At 34.4% G+C, this 24,525-nt stretch overlaps 1 protein-coding gene across 2 annotated transcripts in view; it reads right to left on the reverse strand.

Annotated features, from left to right (window-relative positions):
• VhaSFD (V-type proton ATPase subunit VhaSFD) overlaps window positions 1–24,525 on the reverse strand; it is a 36,981-nt gene that overhangs the window by 11,820 nt on the left and 636 nt on the right. The window contains exons 1-5 of one of the 2 annotated variants that reach the window (XM_067096721.1): window positions 17,725–18,748; window positions 12,961–13,042; window positions 12,474–12,660; window positions 9,180–9,398; window positions 1,938–2,045 (exon numbers count right to left, since the gene is read on the reverse strand). In XM_067096721.1, the coding sequence (XP_066952822.1) occupies window positions 1,938–2,045; window positions 9,180–9,398; window positions 12,474–12,660; window positions 12,961–13,042; window positions 17,725–17,734 (606 nt within the window). In that variant the 5' untranslated portion in view covers window positions 17,735–18,748. Of the gene's footprint in view, window positions 1–1,937; window positions 2,046–9,179; window positions 9,399–12,473; window positions 12,661–12,960; window positions 13,043–17,724; window positions 18,749–24,525 lie in introns of those variants that run through there. The other variant, XM_067096720.1, reaches the window with a different exon arrangement.

The following is a 24,525-nucleotide window of genomic DNA, read 5'->3' on the forward strand; positions in this document are numbered from 1 at the left end:
TCCATATTAAGTGTATGATAAAGTTACTCAACAAGAACTACAAGGCCGCCTAAGAGGGGGTGTTCTTTCCTACTGTGCAATCAAAACACATCTGCAAAGGAGAGACAGTAAGGCCACCCACAGCCGAGAGAAAACATTAAGTTAGTGTTTCTTATTAATTGAAACTTCCAACAGGCTACAACCAAGTCAATTTGAGAAATGAAGGCTGCATTTCTCAAGTCATTTCACAACTTGGATACACGCTGAACACAAGAAAAAAAAAACAGGTTTTGATGTAGGAAAAACCTATTTTTGGTAGTTACACTCTTATGGTACCCCCAAGGGCCCCATAAGATAGACCAGCCAATCTGAAAGAATTCTCTTATAGCTGGTCTCGGCCAGAATGGTGCTAATAGCCACAGTTATGAAATAAAGGAGTCAGGACAAGAGGGATCTATCTCCTGTCCTACAACGACTACCTCAGCTTTTTCCTTCAGCCTATTCGCACATATGTGACAACAGCATCTATGTCAGCTATCTTCCTCATTACACTCTGGTCTGTCACAGAGTTCACTCGTCCTCAGCTGTTGCTCCAAATACCACAATCACCACCATAACTTTAAAGTTAAGTATGTAGTTTTAAGACCCAGTGAAAATTTTTAGTTCCTTAAAATTTTGCCAGAGAAGTGCAATCATCCAGCCGCCAGACCTTAAATTATTAGGCAAGTCACCTTAGAACCACAAGGAATAACTCATACATAGGTTCTTGCATTGTTTCCTGTTCATTGCCAAATCCTAATGGGCATCTGAAAAAAAGAAAATGGTTGATAACCAGTGACTACACTTTGTACCAAAAAAATTTATCTAGGTTGTTGGGGTTTATTTATTAAGAGCTATTTTGTCACCCATAAATTTCTTTTGTAAGCTCCTCTGAGGATGAACAGCAGCTATGCTAACACAAAACAGGTTTTGACATAGGAAAACCTATTTTTGGTAGCTGCTGTGAGTCCTCAAACCCACCCACTTTCCCTGATGAAAAGGCATGAAACTGGGGTGAACATTTACCTTGCACAGACCTGGCGTGCAATGTGGAAGATAGCCGAGATGAGGGCTGTTGTTATATCTGTGGAAGTAGGATGAAGGAAAAGCCGAAGTAGTCGTAGAATGGAAATAGAGCCCTCTTGTCCTGAGTTCTTTATATAGTCTATCGCTGTGTCAACCACCACTATTCTGGCTGATGCCAACTATAAGAGAATTCTTTGAGACTGGTTGGTTTGTCTTATGGAGCCCCCTGAGGGGACCATGAGATTGTAATTTAATATAAACCTGTTTCACTGGGGCAGTCTAACTGTGATATATCAAAAGAGATAATTTCCACTCATCTGAACAAGTATACTTATTATAAGAACTAAACTTTCAAATACTGTGAAGTATCCATGACCTTCATTACCTCAAATTCACTTAGCAGTGAGGTTCTTCTAAGCTGTGAAACTAAATAACTTAAGTCTTTCACAAAATGAAAGGACTTTTCACTTTTTTTTTAAATACTGTAGAATAAGTATGTCAACTTCGGTAACCTGAATTTGATCATTCCAGTGTAGAAATTAATTCTGAGATCATTTCAGAAAACAAAGTATTTACTGCAAAGATCCATGGAAAATTACTCCTAATTAAAGAATACACATATATTGTATTGAAAATCAAGGAAAATAACTGTTTGTAAAATTTCCACTACAAGATCTCAGCATATGAATCTGATAAATGGGGGGGGAACAGGTGCCAAATATATAGGATTATAATTTTTCAAAAGCCTTCAAATTTCAGTTTCTTAATCCTTTACTCTCATGGATATGAAGGATGCACTGAATTCAAAAATAATAAAGAACAGTCTGAAATTTATGATGAAATCATACATTTTCAAGTATGATCAACTGATACACCATGCTAATGCAACTGACCTGGACAATTGTTACAACACCATCCAACTGGTAGAAGATTGTGCGATACTCCTCAACACGCAACATCATCTGCAGGCATCGCCCAACATTCTGCATATATTCATTATTCTGGAAACCAAAAGTAAAATTATAGCTACACATAAGTTACAATGGTTAAAAAGAGTACATGTATGTGGACTCCATCTACAGTCACTATAAAGCAAAATAAAATTATTTGTAATTAATTATTCACAACGTTAAATTTTCAATCATTCATCCATTTCTCCTTAAGAACTCGTACTTCAATAATCAAATTAAAATATTGGAGACACTTTAAAAAGTAAAAAAACACACAAAACAAATTAGTTAATAAACTAAAAATATTACTTAAAGTTAATTACAAAGTGCAAGCATATTTAAACACTAACAGTACACTTTTACTTAACCTTTGAATGTGGAGTGTTTTTGATGTGGGTGGCAAAACGAACTGCAATTACTGTAGTTTGTGCAGTTTTATTATAGATCTCTAATTCTGTTTCTTATGTATACAATGTACAATGTATGCAAAAGTACTGGGTTTAAAACCATAAGTATATAGTTTTCTTATTTTGATTGCATGACTTTCCTGTTTATCCTTCCTGACAAGAAATGTCTTAAAATGCTTTTATGGGAGTCTGAAATTCACCTGGCAGATGGGTATGGCATTTCTCCCTTGGAAGGGTTAACAGTGGCATGGGAAATACTTAGTATGCCTGGGCACAAGAAAATATGCCCATGGGATAACTTCATTTTTTTTTTTTGTCACAGAAACTGTACAAAGGCTTTAGCATTCTTTAAGCGCAGTACAATATTTACAAGCACTTCTCCTAAAATACAGTAAGTAAAATAATGCCAATCATCAATTTCTTCAACTACAGCCTAAATGTTCTACTATGACATCAGGGGCCCCTTCCTGGGTATAAAATCCTTTAAAAAGCTAAGTTTTTTTCATGCAGTGAAACTAATGCAGGCAGAACAACTCGATTCCAGCTTAGCTCCTATACAACAGATCTGCATCTTGCTGACTGTGTGGAAATGAAAGCCCACAAAACAGGCAAGGAATAATCTAAAGAACACATGCTCTTTATGGATGAATACAACAGTCAAAGTACTTTAATCTAAAAAAACGTATAGATGGACCACTCCAGAACCGAATCTACACTGTACTACTCTGAGTGAGTGAGAACTGGGCTATAAAGGAGATACAAAACCTCTGATTAATCTCTATTACAGCACACAGTAAAATCCTGTCATATCAAAAAAAAAGAAAAGGAACTGTAAAAAGGCAATGAACAATGACGTAAAAGTTATGATGGTACTACACACCAAAACCTCAGATACTGTCATATACAAAATTATATAAAACTCCTCACTTTTCCTTCTAAATCCATTCCCACTTACAAGTCTTAAAAATTATGATGTATGCGAATGTATCTATGATCCTTTGTACAATTCTTTGTTTAGCCCATTCTTTCACTTTCCAAAGTTTGACTACCATTCTCAGAATTTAGCAAAATATAATTCAGAACAAATCTTGTTGCCAGATGGAAATGATAAATATGACTCGATAACATACACATACATTATATTTACTATACCATGACCAGAAAATGTTTCTATCATTTCTAACAACACAACAAGGTATTTGGGAACTGTTTGGAAAGCACAATTTGTGAAATAGGCCTTTAAAATAAACTATTAAATAAGGCTATATACTTTGCATAAAATGTGCATGTATGGAGTTGCAGTTCAAAGGCATAATAATGTGTATTGAGTTTGAGATGTAACTTTACTAGTCCATGTCAACTGCACCCTGTGTTCCAAAAATATGTTAATTTCAACACTGATTACTCCTAAAACCATTAAACACACATCACCAGCTTCTACCTCTATTTGGAATATTATTCTTCATTTTGGATGCTGCTACTTTTGCTTAAATTCTTGACAGAACTAAAACAGGTAATTCATCTAACCAATGACCATGCTCTCCATTCCTCTTCAGATTTCTTCCCTTCCGTAGCTCTGATTTATTCATTTTTCTATTACAGTAATGCCTTACCAAATGTAAAAAGCAGTTGCATTAACAAAAAGGCCTTTCTCCTTTACTTACATAGGGGTACCATTTACAGTGAGCAATAAATTGGCACACTGTACATAGCACCAGTAGTTCTTCGTAGCATCCCTTCAGCCCTAGTTGCATGGCTGTTTACCTATTTCCTTTTACTTACCTGTCCAACTTCTTAAACTCTTTTTTGCTCCAATCCAATTTTAAACATTCATCTGAGAACCAAACATTCAGCCAAGCCCCTATGAGAGTCTAAAATTCCAATCTTGTTAAACTAATATATAATAAAAATACTTTTCTACCTCAAACTGGGATCAAATCCAGGACTTGAAAGTAAAGCAACAGTGCTAAAAAGTTAGTAGCACGCTTGCCTTTCACTCAAAGAGTTCTGGGTTCCATCCTTTTGTGAGGTAAAAAAAATTCATTTGTATTGCACCCTTGAGTGTCTGTTGATTTCCACAACAATAATAATACAGTAGTCTTACTTTTACTACTTTCAGAAATTGGAAATGAAAATAAAGCATGAGGTACATAAGAACATAAAGCTACTTGCAAATAGCATTACAGTAGGCAACACTAAAAGCAAGGAATTTCCTGGCATACTAAGAGAGAAAAAAAAAAAGACCACCAACTGCTTGACATAAAGCAAACACAGAATAATAATAGAGTCTATGATCTCCACAGCTGAAGCATATCTTCATTCTGATGAGACTGGCACACAACTGAAATGTTAAAGGGTGGGCGAGGAGATTTCACTCCCCCACTAACCAGGTTATGCTTATTATGTAATGCCACCACTGGTACACACTGATGACCTTGATTATTTCTCAGACTACTGCAGTATGCACTTGTGAAGAAACAGAATATACACGAAGTATTGTACTATATTTGTAGTGAATACATTCGTGTAATTTTTAAAAATCCAAGAGTGGATTTTACAATGAATTTTGCCTGGCTTATAAACAATAAATAATTAGACAATATACTAGTGCATACATATATGTTTGTACAGTACCCATATATACAGCTATGATTTTAAGCAATGTTTACGAAGTATATGCAATATCCTTCATAAACCAATTAACCTTTTAAAATGGTAAGATATGAAAAGTACAGAAAATGGCCAATACACGTATGTCATTAATTGCATATACTACTAAAATAATATGGAATACAATTACCATACATCAAGTATCATCAGCCGTTGAAGAAAAATATGTACAGCATAACATTAATCTGTATGCAATATGAGATACAGTACTTGGCAAATTCATCCTTTGTTATGCACTGTCCAGCAAATCTACTTTTACTGAAACTGCTATCACTACAGTATATACTTTTTAAGCAGATGGATCGGTGTTAAGTAAATAATTCTTTCAAAGAGACATGCAAAAACATCACACTCACTTCAGGTTTAATTCGCAGGTGACCTCTGTCGGCCGATATCTTTAGAGATATAATTTTGCTGGAGCACGTCTGTTACAGTATGCCAATTATGTGCATTATTTAGATAGAGCATTATTTAGTATACTTTCATAATATAGTAGGGAACAGTATCGATCTTAAAAGTATGCAATATACAAACAATTAATATCACCTTCCTTTTCACAAAAGCCAGTCAACTTTATTACGAAATGGATTACAGACCAGAAGCCAACAAAACTTTTGTTTAAATTGTGCATGCTTTTACTGAAACTTTTGATGTACTTCAGGTATTTCAGTCTCTAACAAATATTTCAAGTTAAATAAAATGCCTATATACTAAAATATTACCATAATTTACTTAACACAAAAACTAACACAAAAACTAACAAAGTGTTTCCAATCCAATCTTCCGTGATCTTTACTCTAATACCTATGTGCCCATTATATTGCCACTGAGGAAAACTGAAAGCTTTTGTAGGGTCTACAGATCTAGGAGGTCACAATTTTTTGTCTCAATTTTTTAATTACTCTGAATACTTTTTAGTTTTCAATAAAAAAATTTAATTGAGTCTGTAAACAATTTAATTCTTAAAACACATGAATCATTCTCTAAACAATGCAGTTTCATACTAATTCAAAGGCTATTGTTCTGGTGGAACACAAAATACTTGATAAGTAAGTTCTTCACACAAAGTGAGTCTCACAAACATATTTTGATTTTACTAATGAATTATCTAAAATAAAAGAATTTGGCAGACAAATTACTTGTTTGGATAGCAAGAAAAGGTAAGGCCTTCATCGCTTACCTCCTGTGAAGACAAATATAAAAGTTCAAATGTAACTTTTGTCCTAAAATGGAAGCCACAATAAATTAAAAATTAATGGTAGGTAGGAAAATAGTAGCCAATGAGCATACTCCAGGGAATGATTATGAATGAAAGAAACTCCTTATCTAAAAATATTCTATGACACAATTGCTGTGGTGATTTTAAACATGCCAAGTTGCTATTTAATTGTACTCTCCCTGGTGAATTAATCCAAGTTGTTTTCTATGCCATGAAGTCATTAAAAACAGTAAGATTTAAGCCCTAATACACACACTAAAATAGCTAGCAAATGAATAATAAGAGTACTGAAGGTGTGAATTTCCAAGGGCAACTCCTAACTGTGACTATAACAAAATTGTTCCACACGACTAGAAAACATAAAAGCAAGCATTAAAAAAAACTATAATGACTTTTAAAAACTTAAAAAGACAGAAAAAGGAATACATTATGACTAAAATTAAGTCAACATGGTCAACTATTATGAAAACAGCAATTTCAAAACTGACAAATCTTAACACCCAATAATTAGACGTTACATATTTTAGTTAATTTAGCCTAACAACTAAACAGAAAATCAAATAATAAGATAGAACCACTTACACAACACCTATAAAGCAGTTTAACAAAGCCGTAGCCACATTTTCAGACTCCATGGAATTTTCCTGAAGGATCTGCTCTTATATGAGAGGTGAAAATTGCAATCAGGGAAAAATTCAAGTCACTGGCAGCCAAATGAAAAAAGAGCAAAGACAACAGATACTGAGCACAATATAGAAAATACATGTATTTCCCCATTTACGATGGGGTTAGGTTACAAAAACCCCATCATTTCTTGAAAAAAACTTGACTTGAAATTAGCCTAGCCAACATTACGGTATACAGTACAATCTGTACAAATACGGTAGCCTAGCCTACACTTTACCCACAGCCTACCATGGTTTTGTGACCATTAATGTGTTTTTATACAGCAACTTCCTTATCAGTCATTATCATACTGTATTACCATACATGAGATAAAAATGTGTAGGCTATGTGTGAACTAGGCTAGCCCAGGTGTTACACTCATAGTATCCATTTGCAAAAGTCAAATAGGCTATTACAGCTGTATTTAGGATAAAGGTAATACAGTAGTAATGAAACTGTTATTTTATTTACATAATCCACTTACACTATATTATTATACTGACATATCATCATAATAAGCAAAAAAAAAAAAAAAAATTTATCCTAACTGTGGTGAAAAAGTGATTCTCATAATCAGCTGATTCAGCCTACTACCAAAAGAATCTGGAAAATAATTTTTTAGTTGCTAACAGAAACAAATGTATTAATGGAATTATATTTTTTTACTCAAATGTAAAACGGGTATACAAAGGTAAAATATCATAAGAACTTTATGTTAAAAGTAAAATCAATAAAATCCCTCAAGGGTATGTACAGTACTGAGAGAGAGAGAGAGAGAGAGTAAACAAACAGGTGTGAAATCCCTCAAATTGTTTCTCTCTCTCTCTCTCTCTCTCTCTCTCTCTCTCCAATTTGTCTCTCTCTCTCTCTCTCTCTCTCTCTCAGTACTGTACATACCCTTTAATGAAATATGAATTACTGTAACATAAACATAAAATTATGAAATAAACTCAAAGAAGTTCACGACGCCTTCAAATGAGTGCGCGCATATGTAAGTGTGTGTTACAATTTTTTGTTATTTTGCTTTGCTTGATTTACTGTACCATTTTTATTACAAGTTTAGTTTATTCTAAGTATGATTAGCACACATAACGGTAAACGAGAATATTTCATCGCTAATCACCATATATATATTTACAATGCTTACTTCATATGTAAGCAAGACAAAACCCAACAGGCTGTTCCAAGTTCACTGACGGCATGGAACTGAGTGTGTCATACGTACGTACCCTATGAACTTGATTGCATTATAATTTGGTTTATAAAACTAAAAAAACAAAAAACAAAATTAGAAAATGCAGTAAAGTTATAAATGAGAATACTGCAACATGAGACAAACAAAATAGTGTAAGAGTGTGTGTTACTGTATTAGGCTTTAACGTAAACATGCCTCAGTTCTCTCTCTCTCTCTCTCTCTCTCTCTCTCTCAGTACTGCACATACATATCCTTTAATGAAAACATTAAACTCCAAGAAGTTCACGACGCCATCATACTCTGCTACCTGTGCCCGTCACACGTGAAATTTAAAATATTTTCAATATTGTCGTATCGGTACTGCTTTATAACTTTGAAACCACCAGAGCTGCTAACCCCAGCTCAAACTCTATCATAAAATGAAACTTTGTAAATGGGGAAATACCTGTAGTGTACTCCATCTGGAGGTCTAAGGGAAGCTGCACAAAAGTCTTTAGTGCAACTTATAGCCTGCAGACCAAGGCATGCACTAAATGATAAACCCTGACAAGAGAGAGACTGCTGAAGTAATGCTATTAACCTCTCATGAAAATTCATACGATTAAATAACTAATTTAACTAAGCCAGCAAACCACTTGATACAACATCTATCAGACTCACATCATTTCACTAGCACAATATCTCATCACTTCTATTCAAACAAAGCAGAAAAAAATCCACTCCACATGAACCAATACAGTTATGAACGACAAAGAAACAGCAATCCTACAAAACACTATACCTGTACTTACATTTTCCATATTCTGTAACAAGGTAAAACTTTCACTGCACAAAAAGCCAGACAATTATCTAAAATGCACAGCATTAGTTTTGCATACCATTAAGGTATCTTTTTTTGTCTGGTTTTGGGCAAAGTTCTTCATATTACTGAATGAAATTTAACCAATATATTGTGACCTGAGAAGTTGTTGTACTATATAATAAGTCAAACAACCAAGACAGAAACAAAAGAATCACTGGAAACTTACTGGTGTCCTCAGTTGGTCTTTAAGCCAGGTAAGGTAAAAGGTAAGATCAGAGCCATCCATTGGCTCACGGGACCAACAAGCTAGCTTGGCAATAATCCTGGCAGTCATGTTTATGATAAATGCATCTGGTCTGGTCAGGAGGTTTAAGAAAGGGCTCCACATGCTTTCTTTATGTTTTCGAGCATGTTCCTTGAAGATTTCTACACGCGTTTTATCCTCCTACGAAAAAGAAGCAAGATCATTATAGAAAATAAGGATACCGTATACATTTTAAAGTAACATGGATGTGAGGAGAGAATTTGAACATGTCCGTTGTTTCACATAAAGCTATCAATACACTAAAGCAAAGATGGACAGTAAAGTTGAAATCCCAAATGTACATGACAAATACTTGCAGTCGCACTAAAACTTCAATTCTTACTGTATACGTACATATATAAAGTACATATGATCCAATAGTGTACTGTGTATTATAAACTTCTGTCAACCTCTCAAGTATATGACTATTGTGAATATGTCTGTTCTCTAATGCCATCCAACTTGAAACTAGCAAAATTGTAATACTCATCTCTTCATTTTCAATGTGTAATTCCTGTCAAAACATTATCCACACTATAAAGGAATTAGTTAAAAAGTCATGCTCCCCATTCACATGATCAACAAAGTTTTTCTCTAGCAGTGCAGTACTTCATGCTCACCTCTGTATGGGATACCAGAACACCCAGGCACCTGGCATAGCACAATGTTAACGGTAATAAAGGCTCTTAGGGACAGTACCACCTACAGCTTCCTCACAAGGGAATACTGTTCACAGTGTTCTTTGTGTGTCACACTGTAGATGCATTACTTTCTACTTTTTATTTTTAATCTATTCTCTTTGATATCTTTCTTTATTTTTCATCTTTAGTATCCTTCTTACACATCTAACTTCTCTAAAGTTATCTTACTCTATTTTCATTTCTAAGTTGATAAAAATCCTTCGGGTGAGCCCTATAAGAGTCTAACAATGTGACTCAGTGGCACTATGTGTGGATGATAACTACTTAAGGTTCTTTTTAAAATTCCTTCAACCCAAGCTGCAATGCTTTCTGCCTTTTACTCTGTACCCATTCTCCTGTGACTTGATTCTTCTTAAGCTGCAGAACTTCAACACTAGCTTACTCCCTTTTCATTTCTAATCTTTTTTGACACCTTGGATTATGTGGCAAAATTTAAATGGTATTAAAGGTTATTTGCAAAGTCCCTTTTGGCCACGAAGCATTGCTTTATGCCTTACAATTAATATATACAGTATTCTTTTTAATCTCTTCTTAATTAGCTCTCCAACTCCTTCAACTCAGCACTACAAAAATAAAAAAGTAATTTGACAGTACCAAGTGAATTTATTATCATAACATACAACTTTAGCCACCAGGTACACTGATTTCTATCTCACTTTTCCTCTCTTACTTAGTTTCTTTATACTATGTGTAACTGGTCAGATTCTAACTAGAAAGCAATAACTATTGTCTGAACCGTGCTGAGAATGCAGATCATGAGTGGATCTATTTCTTTCACAATCAAGATTGGGTTGGAGTCGGAACATCAGATTCATGTGTCTATCAAGTAAGCCTAGCATTCATAATTTTCTCCCTAAATTTACAAAGATAATTTGTTACATAAACAGATATGTAACTGCAAGCATTACTTGGGTATTACACGGATTAACTATTCTCATTATAACAGCCTTCATTAGTTCTGTCTGAAATAGATTTGATCCCTGTACTGTTTAGTAAACAGATAAAATAACAAATATAACAAATAAAAGCAAATAAAAAACTATATACTTCAAATGAACCAGCAGTTTAGAACTTTGTATGAACATTTCAGATGAAAGGGCAGAGTGCTTTAACATACTGTACAAGTACAGAACAGCATTTTGTATTCATAGGTGTATCTTCAATTTATAATCATTATACATAGATGCTTGTGACAAAGATTACATAAAAGACATAGCAAAGACATAAATAACTCCCAAGAGACTTATTTCCCTTCCTTATATGCACTGATCTGTGTTATCCATTCAGCCTGCCTCACCTGAGCAATGCTCAGCATCTTGCCTTTCTGACAATATCATCATGGATTATCAGGCAAGTGTCTTGAAAACTCATTTTCACAATGACAAGCAGTCCATTTTCTAAAAATCATCACCACCACACCAGTGTGTTCCTTACTATGAATCATATTACTGGCCCAAAGGATTTTATATGTTTTAAATGAACGTCAAATTTAAAACATGAAAAAGTTGAAGATTGCCTCCTCAGTGGGAAGAAATTAAAAATTATTGAAAAGAAAAAACCAAAAGAAATATATCTAGAGTTTAAGGGATGCTTTAAAGAAACTTTAGTTCTGCAAACACCATATAATGCAAGCTACACTGCAGACTACCTAAAGGTGTTATCAACCTTCTGACTGCTTATGGAAATAAGGTTTTTTCTTTATTACTTATTGTAAATTTATTTTTCATGATATAAAGCTGATTACCATGTCACTTTGCAGCTGAATACCTGTACATTAGTACTTTATTGTAATATGTTCAAAATGAAAAGCAACAAAAATGAAAAATCAAAATGACATGAAGTCAGCCAAAAGTTTTCTACAGATGATTCATTTGACAACATTGGAATTTCAATGATTGGGAATAGGATAACAGAGTTTCAGTGAATTAATCCACACTTGGTAATAACGGTGAAAACTGAAAGAAAATTAGTCCAACCACACCAAAATCAAAAGAATCACTATTTTTACATGTACTACTAAAATTCCATGCAGAATCATTTCTGTATAGTACTAACAAGCATATATGACTTTCCTTACCACAACAGGGAAGTCACTCAGACAAATACTACTGAACTAATGATTTCAATGATAAACAACTGTCAGTTACTTCAACAGAAATGGCTTTCTGTTGTAACAGCAGACCAACATTCACATTAAATAAGAGAACTCGTGGCAAAACAAATTTAAGATACAATAAAACACAAGTCAGCATCTAAAACTAACTGAATACCAAAGAAATAATGAGGGAAAAAAGGCAGCGTACTACAAATCAAATTGAAGATTAAAATTTCATCCTAATATTTACACATAGCTTTCCATTACTGTCATATAAAAATCTATTACAGAATTGTACAGTACGCAATGTGGTTAAGATGACTACACACCTCATATGATAAAGTATAAACCAAAACCAATTCGGCACTTAAAAATAATTATATAATAACTGAAGGACAGAAAATTATAACTACTACTTACTGAGAGTATGTCATCAACAATTGTAAGGATATACTGGATGGTCTGGTCTTTACTGATGTGCCCAAGAAGATTCATAAATGTTCGAGCCACCTGGTAACGCTGTGTTGAAAGAAGGGCATCCCTCTTTTGGCCTGGAGTTTCCACACCTATGATAACTTCATAATCTTCCTGAGTTATCATCTGTGACCTGCACAAGATCAACACATATTTGATATTTTAATTAGATTGACTTTTCTTTATACCGTACTCTTAAAGTTTTATTAAAAAAAGGTCATTAGGAATAATATTTCAAATAAGCTAAAGAGTTAGAAGTCATTACTAACAGTCTTATGTACTTTAACTTCCAAAAACAAGTTGTTTCTGGATACTTTAAACAGACAAAACATATTACCTTGACTAGAAAATCTGATTAGCTTTTGCAATGCCCATAAATCAGTTGCAAAGTTTTCAGACACAGGGAACCTAATTTTACATGGTTACAACTTACTGAAGGTAAGAGGGCCAATTAACTTTCTGCTGTCGGATGTCATTTGCCCGTTGAACAAGGACACTTGTTGCTCCAGCAACCCCTGGAACAGAGTAACAATTAGCCAAGTACAGTACATGCAATACACATGAAAGTGTTAGGGCACCAACCTCATAAAAATAAAAAGTACTAAAAACAGAAATCTAGTAATCTGCTACTTTACATCACACACTAAAACATAAAACTATAAACTACCATGTCATTTAACTATCCTATCATCGCCAAGATTTGTGTCAATTAACTATGCATAAGTTCTGCAGTGTCAAGACACAAAATCAATTAAAATCATACACTTTCTTACTTGCCCACTCTAAAATAAATAGTTATTTCCAGTTGTATGACCTTATAGATTAGGATATATTATTTCCTTCCTGGTTTGCTATACAAGTGGTTAAAAGTCCTTTGACATGTTGGCATGATCTACTCTGCCATTGCAACATTTGGAACTAAAGATTTTATGATACCTCTCACAGTATATGGAGCAGACTAATTTCAAAGATGGGGCCACAAAGTCTGAACATTTTATTATCCTTGCCTGCCTATAATAACGTGAGGTGTAATAACAGATATTGGGTTTGATCTGGATATCCTCAAGTGAAAACCATTACTTCGTATCATGCTATTTGAATGAATTTCGTAGGAAAACATTCAAACCACTTGAATAGGCCATAGATGACTCTCTATGGCAACAATCATGCCTCAGTTCATGCTACACAAGGAATAATAATCACACATGAAATTTGATGAGGGCATGTACTACACCACTGTGTCCCAGTACAACTCATATATTTACAGTATGTCCAAAAAATATTGTCAGGAAAGGTTGCTATTTTCATTTATCTGTTATGATATGTCAACTATAATTATGATTTTGCAATATTAAGTGCACAAAATTTTAGAAAGAACATACATAGCTTGATAACATTAACTGGTAATTTTAACAGTGCCTTGGAAAAGAGGACCTGTGCAGAATTGGAAACATTCATTTTCAACTTCCCATGAAAGGTACAGAAAATATTTTTAAAATTATTTTTTGTACCATGTCCATTTGCTTATCTTCCTCTTTCCAGCAATGTATTTTTTATTTTAATTGGCTAACCTTAAAGTTTGCTTGGGCTCAGGTTATGTTAATGCATATTCAGCCCGGCCTGTTAGGGTGAGAGCTGTAAATCACCCTCACAAATAAGTACACCTGCATCACTATACAGTATATATGCTACAAACACTTAAATACAGTACAGCATTATAGTATTACTAGGGACTAATATCACTCAATCCTCAGGTTCCCTCAGTTTTTGAAACTTCAAACTGTATATCTTCCTAGCTCTTATCAACCCTCTTATGTGTGAATTGTATTGAGAAGATTGGTCCTAATGGATTCCTATAAGCAATGTGACAAGCAAGATACAGTTAGTGTGTTAGAAACAAGACTAAATACAGCTTTGACACATAAACCAAATTCAATTTGCCAACATCATCCTTAGAATAGAAACAAATTTGAAAAATTTGTCACTGCATGTTTTTTATTCCTGACATTTTAGGGAAAGTTCATAAATTCTACATGAATAATTCTCCTTTCTCCGAAATCCCTTCTGCCCTCCATTACAAATCAAGGGAAACTTACTAAAACACTGTTTATAATGAAGTAGATAAGAAAGATTTTGCCTTCAGAATTCTGTACATTTAATGGCTAAGAGACTGCCACTTATGAAAGAATATAAGAAGTATTGATGTTCAGTGTACACTGTGGACTGATCCAACCATCTCTATATTAATGCTAAAAAAACAATACTGTATACAGAATTCAAAGCCTAATTCATAGGGCATTTTACAATAATCTAATTTTTTTTCTTTCATGCCCAAAAACTTGTAATGTATTCATTAAACCATTTAATCTCCAACATTAATGCAGTACACTCAATACCCTTTTACAGTATGCTATAACCTATAATGAAGCTATTATAACTTCTTAGGTCATAAGAATTATTATGCCTTACTTAAAGTTACAACCTAGCCCTTCAAGAGACTTGAAAGCCTTCTCCAAACTTACTGATACAATGTCATTTAGGCCCATGCATAACTAAGCCCACAATGTTACTGCCATGAAAAGCAAATCAGGCCTAGGCTAAGCTAGTCAGTATGGATGAGGGAAATATGCAAGATTAACCTGTAAAAGAAAACTAAACTAACCTTGTGTAATCTGTTCCAAGCCGGACAGACCCCTTTATATACAGTACATCAAGAAAACATGCTTCCAGCTCTATCTGACACTGTCATTTCTATCCATTTCTCCTGACAATAGTGGAACAAAATTGCTAAGAATGGGCCTTGGGCTACGTATAGTTTTAATCATTAATCTACCCACACTACTGCATTAAAATTCTTCTCCTCCTGGTCTGACCTGAACAGTTTATGTACTCATATACTAAAGATAAATAAAAATATTTTATCAAGTGAATTACATACAACTGCAACTTTAAAATGTACTTGCATATACCGTAAGTGATATAATACCAAACTTCCTCTATAAGATTTATATCCATCAGTTATCAGCTATACATTTCTATTAGGAAAAATCACATAAATTACACGAACAAATATGACATATGCAGTATCTTTTTCGGTTAATATGTGTTACTTTAATTTCTTGCCAATATAGAATTAATAGCACGAAGCCATGAATGATGTTGATCTTTGCAATTTTCCTTAAGATATACAGTACTGGCATTTGCTAATAAAAGTATTAAGACTCCCACCGTTTGCTATATTTTAGCTCTTGTAAACTTCCTTTTCTAGGACATAACACTTAAGTAACTTTTTACCCAATAATACCAAGATCATAAGTTTTGGGTTAGTTTCCAGATAGTTTCAGACTTTGGCCAATTTTCCTTCCTCTCCAAACTCTCAATCTTTAGTTACAAACCATTTGTCACACACATAAAAGCAACTGAAGAATTTCTAACAGTTGACAGTTCTTATCACAAACAAAATGAAAAATGAACAGGGGAGACAAAATCTTTAACAGTTGTATGTGAAGTTTGAAATGAAATTAAATCTTCAAAAGTGCTAATACAATTTATGGGAAACTAAGTAACTTTAAAAAAATTTAGTCTAATCAAAGTTTTATCCCATTTGTTAGCTAATACCACCACTGTATGTAACAAAGGGACTGACAAATCATTATTTAAATTTCCACATATCATCATACTGAAAATCCTGGCACTTAACTTTGGTTTGTGAAAGCTGAGCAGTAGCCTGGTCTATTGGTGAGGAATTGGGCTCTCATATTTATATTTCAATAAAATACTTGAAAGCAAAAGACTGTAAAACTACACAACAGCTCCACACGGACTATTACCTTGGAAACTGATTTTTCATATACAGTACAGTACTTTTAGTGTTGCTGATGAAGGTGGTGGTGTTGTTTATTGTTGGTCAATTTTATTATTAACCTCATATCTACCAACACAATTGGTGACCCTTGGGAGCAAGGGTATTGGGTTAGGTAAGTCATTGGAAGACTGAACTGCTATGTCATTGTTATGGAACAGTTCCGCACATGTGCAAGTCATTAGGGGGCCATATGTCCAAGAAGGGATTGGCTACAGAAACCTATTATAAAAGCAACTATACTAACCTACTAACCTAATGTACACTAACCTAACCTAACCTAAACTAGCAAGCTGTGTTACTTGGCTGGGGGCTCTGGCACCCAGACCCCCAGGTGAAGGAAACTCCACTTTTTACCAGAGGCTCCCCTATAACACTGCGCATGCGCGATAGCATTCCAGGATGGCCTGCATACAAAAACTTATGACGTTAATTTCAGGTTAATTACAGTTGACCTACAAAAAATTACAGTTAATTCTTAGTAAACAACCAAAATACTATAGAATAAATCAATTCCCACAGTCATACCCCATGCAGAGCTATGATGTAGTTCTGCCCAACAGATCAATATAAAAAAATTAAAGTAAGTAATGACAGCAACTGTAGGTGGAGTAGGTACACAAGTAGGTTAAGTATTTTCTTCTCTATTCTACAGCCCTACAAACTGAGTTGTGGGGCTCTGCCCTAGGTCAGTTAGGGCCTGGTGCACTATGTTAGGTTAGATTATGATGTATCCCGGTAGTTACCTAAATGGTCAAGAGGTCATACAACACAAGATAATCCATCAGACAAGTACCTTCATTTGGTGGGAAATTAATGTCTCATACTTAACCATTTTCTTCCCTGGAAAATATATGAAGGACATTTTCTTTAGTAATTAGTATTTCCTTTTAAAATGCACCTATTTCCAAAACAAAAATTTGCCCGATGACTTTCACATTTTTAAGACAATGAAATAAGGTTGTGTTTTAAATGACGAAGCGGATATATTTATTCCATTTGAGACACTATAAAAAAATACTACCCAATCAAACTTAAATTAAGGTGCGTCATTCTACCTAGCCCTGGGGACCCCCATCAACTAAAGCATTGTGAATTAAGCCTAGGCTACCTAATGTAGGCTAGTATTTGTGCCATTGCTCATAAAATACGGTATCCTTTTCGCGCACACCAGTCAACTTCCACACTTGCAGACAGGTAGGGTATAAGTGAACCATTTGACAGGAGGTAGGCTAAAGAAATCCAAATTTAATGGCAAGCATGCAGCTAAGCTGGCCTAATCTATACTTGTTAGCTTATAATCTAGAGGCATAACCAATCCACATTATTACTTACTACTAGTCATCGTCAATTAAAAAAATCTACGTCGCAGACGCCAACTAATGCACTTCGTAATGCTAATTTTTGGCTATAACATTAACTTGTTATAGCAATTTCTGTATATGAAATAATATGTTCCTGAGATTCAATGGTACTGAGATGCTGAGATATTATCAAAATCTTGGTCTTCCTCCACTTAAATAACGAACACAACTAGTACAAAGCATCAAAAGGTTTAACTGGTTATATGACAACTCCCTTGAAGGAAGTTACTAGCAATGAATCAGCTGATAGCCTATTTACGCTAACAAGTGTTGCCAACTGCGAAAACTTTCACGGTAAACTTTACTATGGATAAACATAAAGCAAACATGCAAATCAGGCTTGTAGATCTATTCATGCACAGACCAAACTAATCATAAATGGATTTAAAATTAATCAGATAACTACTCTTCTGTTTTTAAGTTAACGAACAAAGAATGAGAATAGGGGCCCCGAGATCATCCGTAGGGTAATCCGTCATTCAGTGGATAAATCCAGCTACGTCTATAGAATACTCAAATGAGAGAGAGAGAGAGAGAGAATCGACGAGTATGTCAATGGCTTTTAGTTCAATTTCCAAAATAAAGATATTCGAAAACGTTTACAGACACAGACTTCGACACAATTACCGCTTTTACTGCTTATCATTATACGGTAGTTTGCTCAAGATATCACTGAAGGAAATCGGCTTTACTTTACCCACCATCACATAAAAGGAATACGAAATCGTCTAATGTTTTTTTTTATATATTATTATTCGGAATTCACTATAATAGTAGGTCACGCTACAGAATCTGTCAAATGTTTGTTTATCGTTTGCACTTGACATGGATTATCAGATAATCTTCGTCAACTGACAAAACTGTACAGTTTAACTGTAATTTGTTCATTTTATTTTATAGCTTGACAGTGTTTCAATTTGTTCGTGTTTAGAAATACACAAATACTTTCAATGTCTTCTCGAAACCTAAATGGCCTTACTATTAGGAATATAAGGCACCATCGGTTTAAAAGATAAATATCCTTAAATACTGTATGTGTACAATAAGCCCATTTACCTTCGGATTGGTGCTTTTATATGACTACGAGCGAGTAAATATGTATCAGAATTTGTTTGGTTATACTTTTATTCAAGAATATTACCCGTAATCACTAAAATCTGATTTATTCATCAACATGTTACTGATATCGGTTTTGGCACAACCTTATTCAGCCTTCTGATGTGCAGTGTACAGTTGTGATCGTTTAGGTATTATGGATGACCTGTGTTGGAAAGGATTATCTCCACTTGTGAGATTATCTGCAGCCCCACAAATCATAAATTGTATTCCATGCCTTCCTACCCTTTTACATTCACGTGACCATCAACAAATAATCAAATCTTATTTCTCTTACTGGTATTTACTTTACAACATTGCTGCTCTATAAAAATTCATCTTTTATCTCTCTTGGATGTTCATTTGTTGATGCATATCACAATTAAATTGTAATCAAACAGCAGTTTTACATCTTGCAAGCAGTAATCTACCACTAACCACTCCACAATCAGTCAGTATCTTTTCTGCATTTTGTACTAAGATCATCCAACTCCATCTCTTCCATCTTCAATCTGCTATCTTGAATCGGTATACCGCACACATTATTCCCATCGATTCTCACTTTTCCCATTCCATTGCATCGTAATTTACCGTCTGTATCTCTTGAATTCATTCTCTGCCTGTTCCAGTTTTCCAATCTGATTCAGGGTTCTTACATGTCAACTTTATGTTTTCAATTTATCAATTCATCAAGGAATTTATTATAACATAATTTATCAGGAAATTTATTTTGTTTTATGAGCTCGTGTGTGTGTGTGTGTGTGTGTGTGTGTGTGTGTGTGTGTGTGTGTGTGTAGTAGGACCTCCTTGATGCTATTTCATGTAATTCTCACTTGCACCGTTATGATCCAGTTATTATTGTAAATAGCTCTTCTAGGCCCGTGTGTGTGTAGGTGCGCAAACACACAAACCTGCTAAGTACTGATTACTATTTAAGATATTCTTGCATATGTTGATTTTCCCATTTAATGGATAGCAGCGCTCCAGTGTGATAAGGAACTGCTGAGTACAACTGAAGTAATTACAGTACCATAGCACTTGTGACAGTTTTTCTTGTTAGCTATTAACCAGCTCCTGAGTGTGGCAAGAAACAACCAAATGATTCGTACTGTAAATCAATTAGAATAAGTGGCAGAATGCCACATCTGAACCTGCCTTAAAGACAGTTTCACATGAAAACTGAGTCACATATTAATTGATTCTCGGTGGTTCTGTTTGTACTTTTTGGCAGATTAAAAATTATTTTCCTTCTGAATTACTGGGGAAGTCTTGGGATTCCCTGATTCACTTGTACTGGAGGATTAATTATTATTATTCAGTATATGAAACCTATTCATATGGAACAAGTAACTGAGTAGCACTAAGCTCCTGTGTTGCAAAGAGCTGCTAAATGCTTTGTAAAGTAAAAACATATTTTTCATGAGTCCTTTTTAACTATATAATTCTCTCTGTTCTCATGTCAGAGTCAATCACGATGGTTGAGAAGTGTTATTCTTATTCTTCTTCAATACAATGCGAGCCATGCCATTTTTACTATGCAATGTGTTTCCATTGATTATTTTATGTATGCTGTTTGTACTGGCCTGTGTACTAATGCACATTTTCTAATGAAAAGACCAGAGTGAGTCAGCCAGGAACTGTATGATGTAGAACAATTCACTATACCAAAAATGGTAAATGTGCTCACGATGAAACAGTCACTGGCTTTACGTTGAATCTATCTTGAAGTAAGTCACTACATCATTTACATCTTCAAAGGAAGTGGTTCAAGATGATGTTAATCAAGCCCTGAATTGTAAGCAGACATTGAAAACTTTGTCAGAGCAATACAGAGACAGTGCAATACTAGCCAGGCTATACACTGCCAAAGTTAAGACATTCCAGTATTCTTACAGCTGAGAAATTGTACCAAAAAACAGTTATATAATTCATGTTAAAATCCATTTTACTCGTAACCTTTGTCATATATATACATGTCCCAAATAATTAAAATTGTTCAGTTATTTTGATAAACTTACGGACTCATAAAACTACAGATTTATTAAAATACCTGCAATGATTAAAAAATAAAAGTAGTGGGTATCTTGTGTGCACTCAATTTGTACATCTTTAAGACAGTTTCCCATCTTCTCAGCAAATTTTATGCTCCATGGGATAGCTGCTTGATAGTATCCAGTATTTTCTGGTTGCTACAAACCAGTTTCTCATAAAAGTTGCCAAGTCTCCTTAATACTTTTCTAATATTGGGGAACAGTATCTGTAACAAAATGGAATCTATAGTCTATTCATAATGACCCTCTGTCAGTCCCCAAGCCCTTATATGTACAGTGACTGCTTAGCCTTTCCAGTTAAGCACAAGAAAAACTAATTGAGATTCTGGCACTTTGGGGGAGAACAGTTTTTTTCTTTATGGTTGGCACAAATGAATTCTCTTCTAGTTTTTGCCAATGACCTTATTTAATTGCTTTGATGACTGTCTTATGGTTATTAAGAATTGCAAGTAAATACAGTATTCTTCTTGTTGGGTATTGCAATGCTGTATTCAGGATTTGACCCAAATCAAACACAATGCATTTCCATGAATGTCATTATAAATGTGTACTACATGAAAATAAGAGTAACAGTTTTATGGAGGACTCTTGGCAAAGATGGGACCTAATAAAGAAACCTAGAGTAAACAGAATAGTAGAATAATTGTATGTCATCACTTAAGAGATGAGTATATTCAATTTTCTAATATTTTAATTCACTCTGAAACAGTATGGCAAAAGTCATCTTTGAGGGTCTCTAATAAATGAATAATTTTCCATTTCTGGTTTCAATAATAGTCAGTAACTTTGAGTGTCTGTGGGCCTAATCCGACTTTGAACCAGTAAGGTCTGGAAATGAAGTTCTAGAGCAATATCACAAGCAGCAACTAATATGTACTCAATAAGACAATCTAGGAATTCTTTTTCTCATTCAGCTTACTGAGTTACAGATTGAGGCTCAACTCTTAGTTATCTGAGGTAGCCAACGTAAATATTTCATGTCCATAAATTAATGGCAGAATCAATCCAAGACCAGCTTTAATAGCAACATCATTCATGCTTATCTTTGCTCGCTTCTCTATTAGCCCTCATTTGGTTCATCAAAAAGACCTATTTTATTTGTCTGTTTATAATTTTCTAGAATATGGTAACTTGTTCATCGATGTATTTACTGCTTCTGAGTAGACAGGCCATCTTTAACGTCTTCTTAAATATCTCCAAGAAATGTGTAGATAGTTTCCATAGTTTCTGTGGTTCAGTTTCGCTCAAATTAATTTCCTTTTAAATAACTCTAAGATATGTGAAGACAGTTTCAAAAGTTCCTGTGGCTCAGTTGAGCTCTAAAAAAAAAAAATGTTTCTTTAACCAACTGAATTACTGTACTCAAAAGTTCGATGGTAAATTCAATGAACTGGCATTAGCCTTACCTTTACTTTTCTGCTTACAATTCAAGACTGACTCCATGAAGACTAATTTACAGAATGAACAGCAGACTGTAAGGGGATGAAGTTTACTCCAAAACAGCTCATACACACTGTATAAGTTTGGCCTAAAAAGTTTTTTACTAATCAACATTTTCTAGGTAAAATAATTGAAAAAACAGACTAAATCTCTATTTTCCCAAAAACAATGTGAAATTCTAATAACTCAAAAGTGCCATCTAAATTCTTTGTAGCCTTGCTGTCAGCATTTTATTTTGACAGGATAATGCATAAATGAACACTGTACTGTCTATGTTGAATGTGACATTCATGTGTCATACTTTCTTAACATCTTTAATGAAATTAGGGCAAAAATGAAACTGTTTAAATACATATGGTACTTAAATTATACTTATCTTTATAATCCTAGAAATACAATATTTTTATTCATTGCAAAACAAGATATACTGGTACAGTAATAGACACATTAACTTTATTTTTAAGAGGGGATGAGAGTCACTCTGCACTGTTTTGTTCTTATGTTTTATGAATTAATGTAACCTATGCATCTTTCCCATAACCAAAGCATCAGTTACAATACCACTGTGATCTTTAAAAAGCAGTCCTTCAAGTAAGCTAATAATCATGCAGAGTAAATATGTTTATAGTCTATAATCTATTTTACTCAAATTTAAGACCTTTTTCTTTTTTTATTATGACAAAATTGACATAAATAACAACTGCGATATGGAGGTTTTTTTCTAGGATTATTTTTGCACCCTTATATCCCTGTTGGCCATATGTCTTCCACGATATCACAACACAAATGCACATGTGCCATGGTGTTGTCATGTCTTCAGTGTGAAAGGTAGATTGAGTCACAAATCAGAATTTTGTATTCTGAACAAGACATCACTTGATTAATCTAATCCTAGTTTGATCTTGCAGTAGAAGGGAGAATACTGTTTTTGAGTCTTGGCTGCACCGTACTTTGTGTAGTAGCTGTTCTCCTGTCCCTCATATGGTGAATGATGGTTTCCATACCTTTTAATAACAATCTTTTGCTGCAATTTTAAGAAAACAGTGTGTCTTCCAATTAGTGCAGTGTCCTCATTACAGTAAAGTGCAATTACCTAAGAAAAAAGGCCATATCTGGTAGTATACAGGTTCTCATAACTAGGTTCCTTCCCCAGGATTTAGGCCATAATCTTTCCTGAAAGGAACATCATGGCAGTAAGATACATGTTTTTCTTGTTCAAGAAAGCTGCCTCTACAAGTCTGTCGGCCTTGAGTCCTTTTCAGGTAGAAGCACCATCTACTTCCTTTCACAATAACAACATGAATAACCCCACAGCTCTTGCCAAGATTTAGTATATGAAGAAATAATGGTCAGCTAGCACCATGCTGCCCTAGTTGAGGTTAGGTTAGATTTGGATATACCACTATGAGTGGCTCTGCCATATTATTTAAACCTCAGTTGGAGATCCGGTCTGGGGTAACAGGGTTGGAGCGCAGCAAGTGCCCTCCCTTCCCTCAGCCAGTCAGATATGAGGTAGTGGTTATAGAAGGTTAAGTTAGGATGTATTTAGTTCACTCGCTCATTTTTAATTCTCCTAACCAAAAACTCAAGTTCTTACTGTGGTCCTCCAAAATTGTTAGACACAGGTCTAAAGCAAGTTGTAATGGGTTAACCAAACATCCATGACAAAAATAGAAGTCCAGATTTTCAAAAATATGATTATGAACATGTAAACAAACATATTTGACCGTCTTACTGCATTAAAGGTTTAAAAGTAACATCATTATACAGCCAACCCTTGGCCATGATCACACTGCATGACTTAAAACTTGCCCACATAAGTCAGTCATAAATAGGCACCTGTCTTTCAAATATATAAAGCTTACCATAGATCCATTATAACCTAAGCCGATACAGTCCCTTCATGAATAGCCTGGTTAGGCTATCCGAAGAATACTCTACCTGTGTTACTTTCATTTCACAGTACGCATTAAATAACTGTGCTGAGGCACAAAAATTACTTAGGGAACTTGAATCACTTGACAAAAACAAATTTCTTAACGTCACCTATTTCCCTATATGCTATGCCTAAGCTAATACACAATAACTATTATTATCATTATCAATTTATAGTTTAACCAGACCACTGGGGTACCATTCTGGTCTATGTTATACTGAGTTCTATGATTTAGTTTCACTTATCTTAG

Source organism: Macrobrachium rosenbergii, chromosome 53 (assembly GCF_040412425.1).
Source record: "Macrobrachium rosenbergii isolate ZJJX-2024 chromosome 53, ASM4041242v1, whole genome shotgun sequence".
NCBI lineage: Eukaryota > Metazoa > Arthropoda > Malacostraca > Decapoda > Palaemonidae > Macrobrachium > Macrobrachium rosenbergii.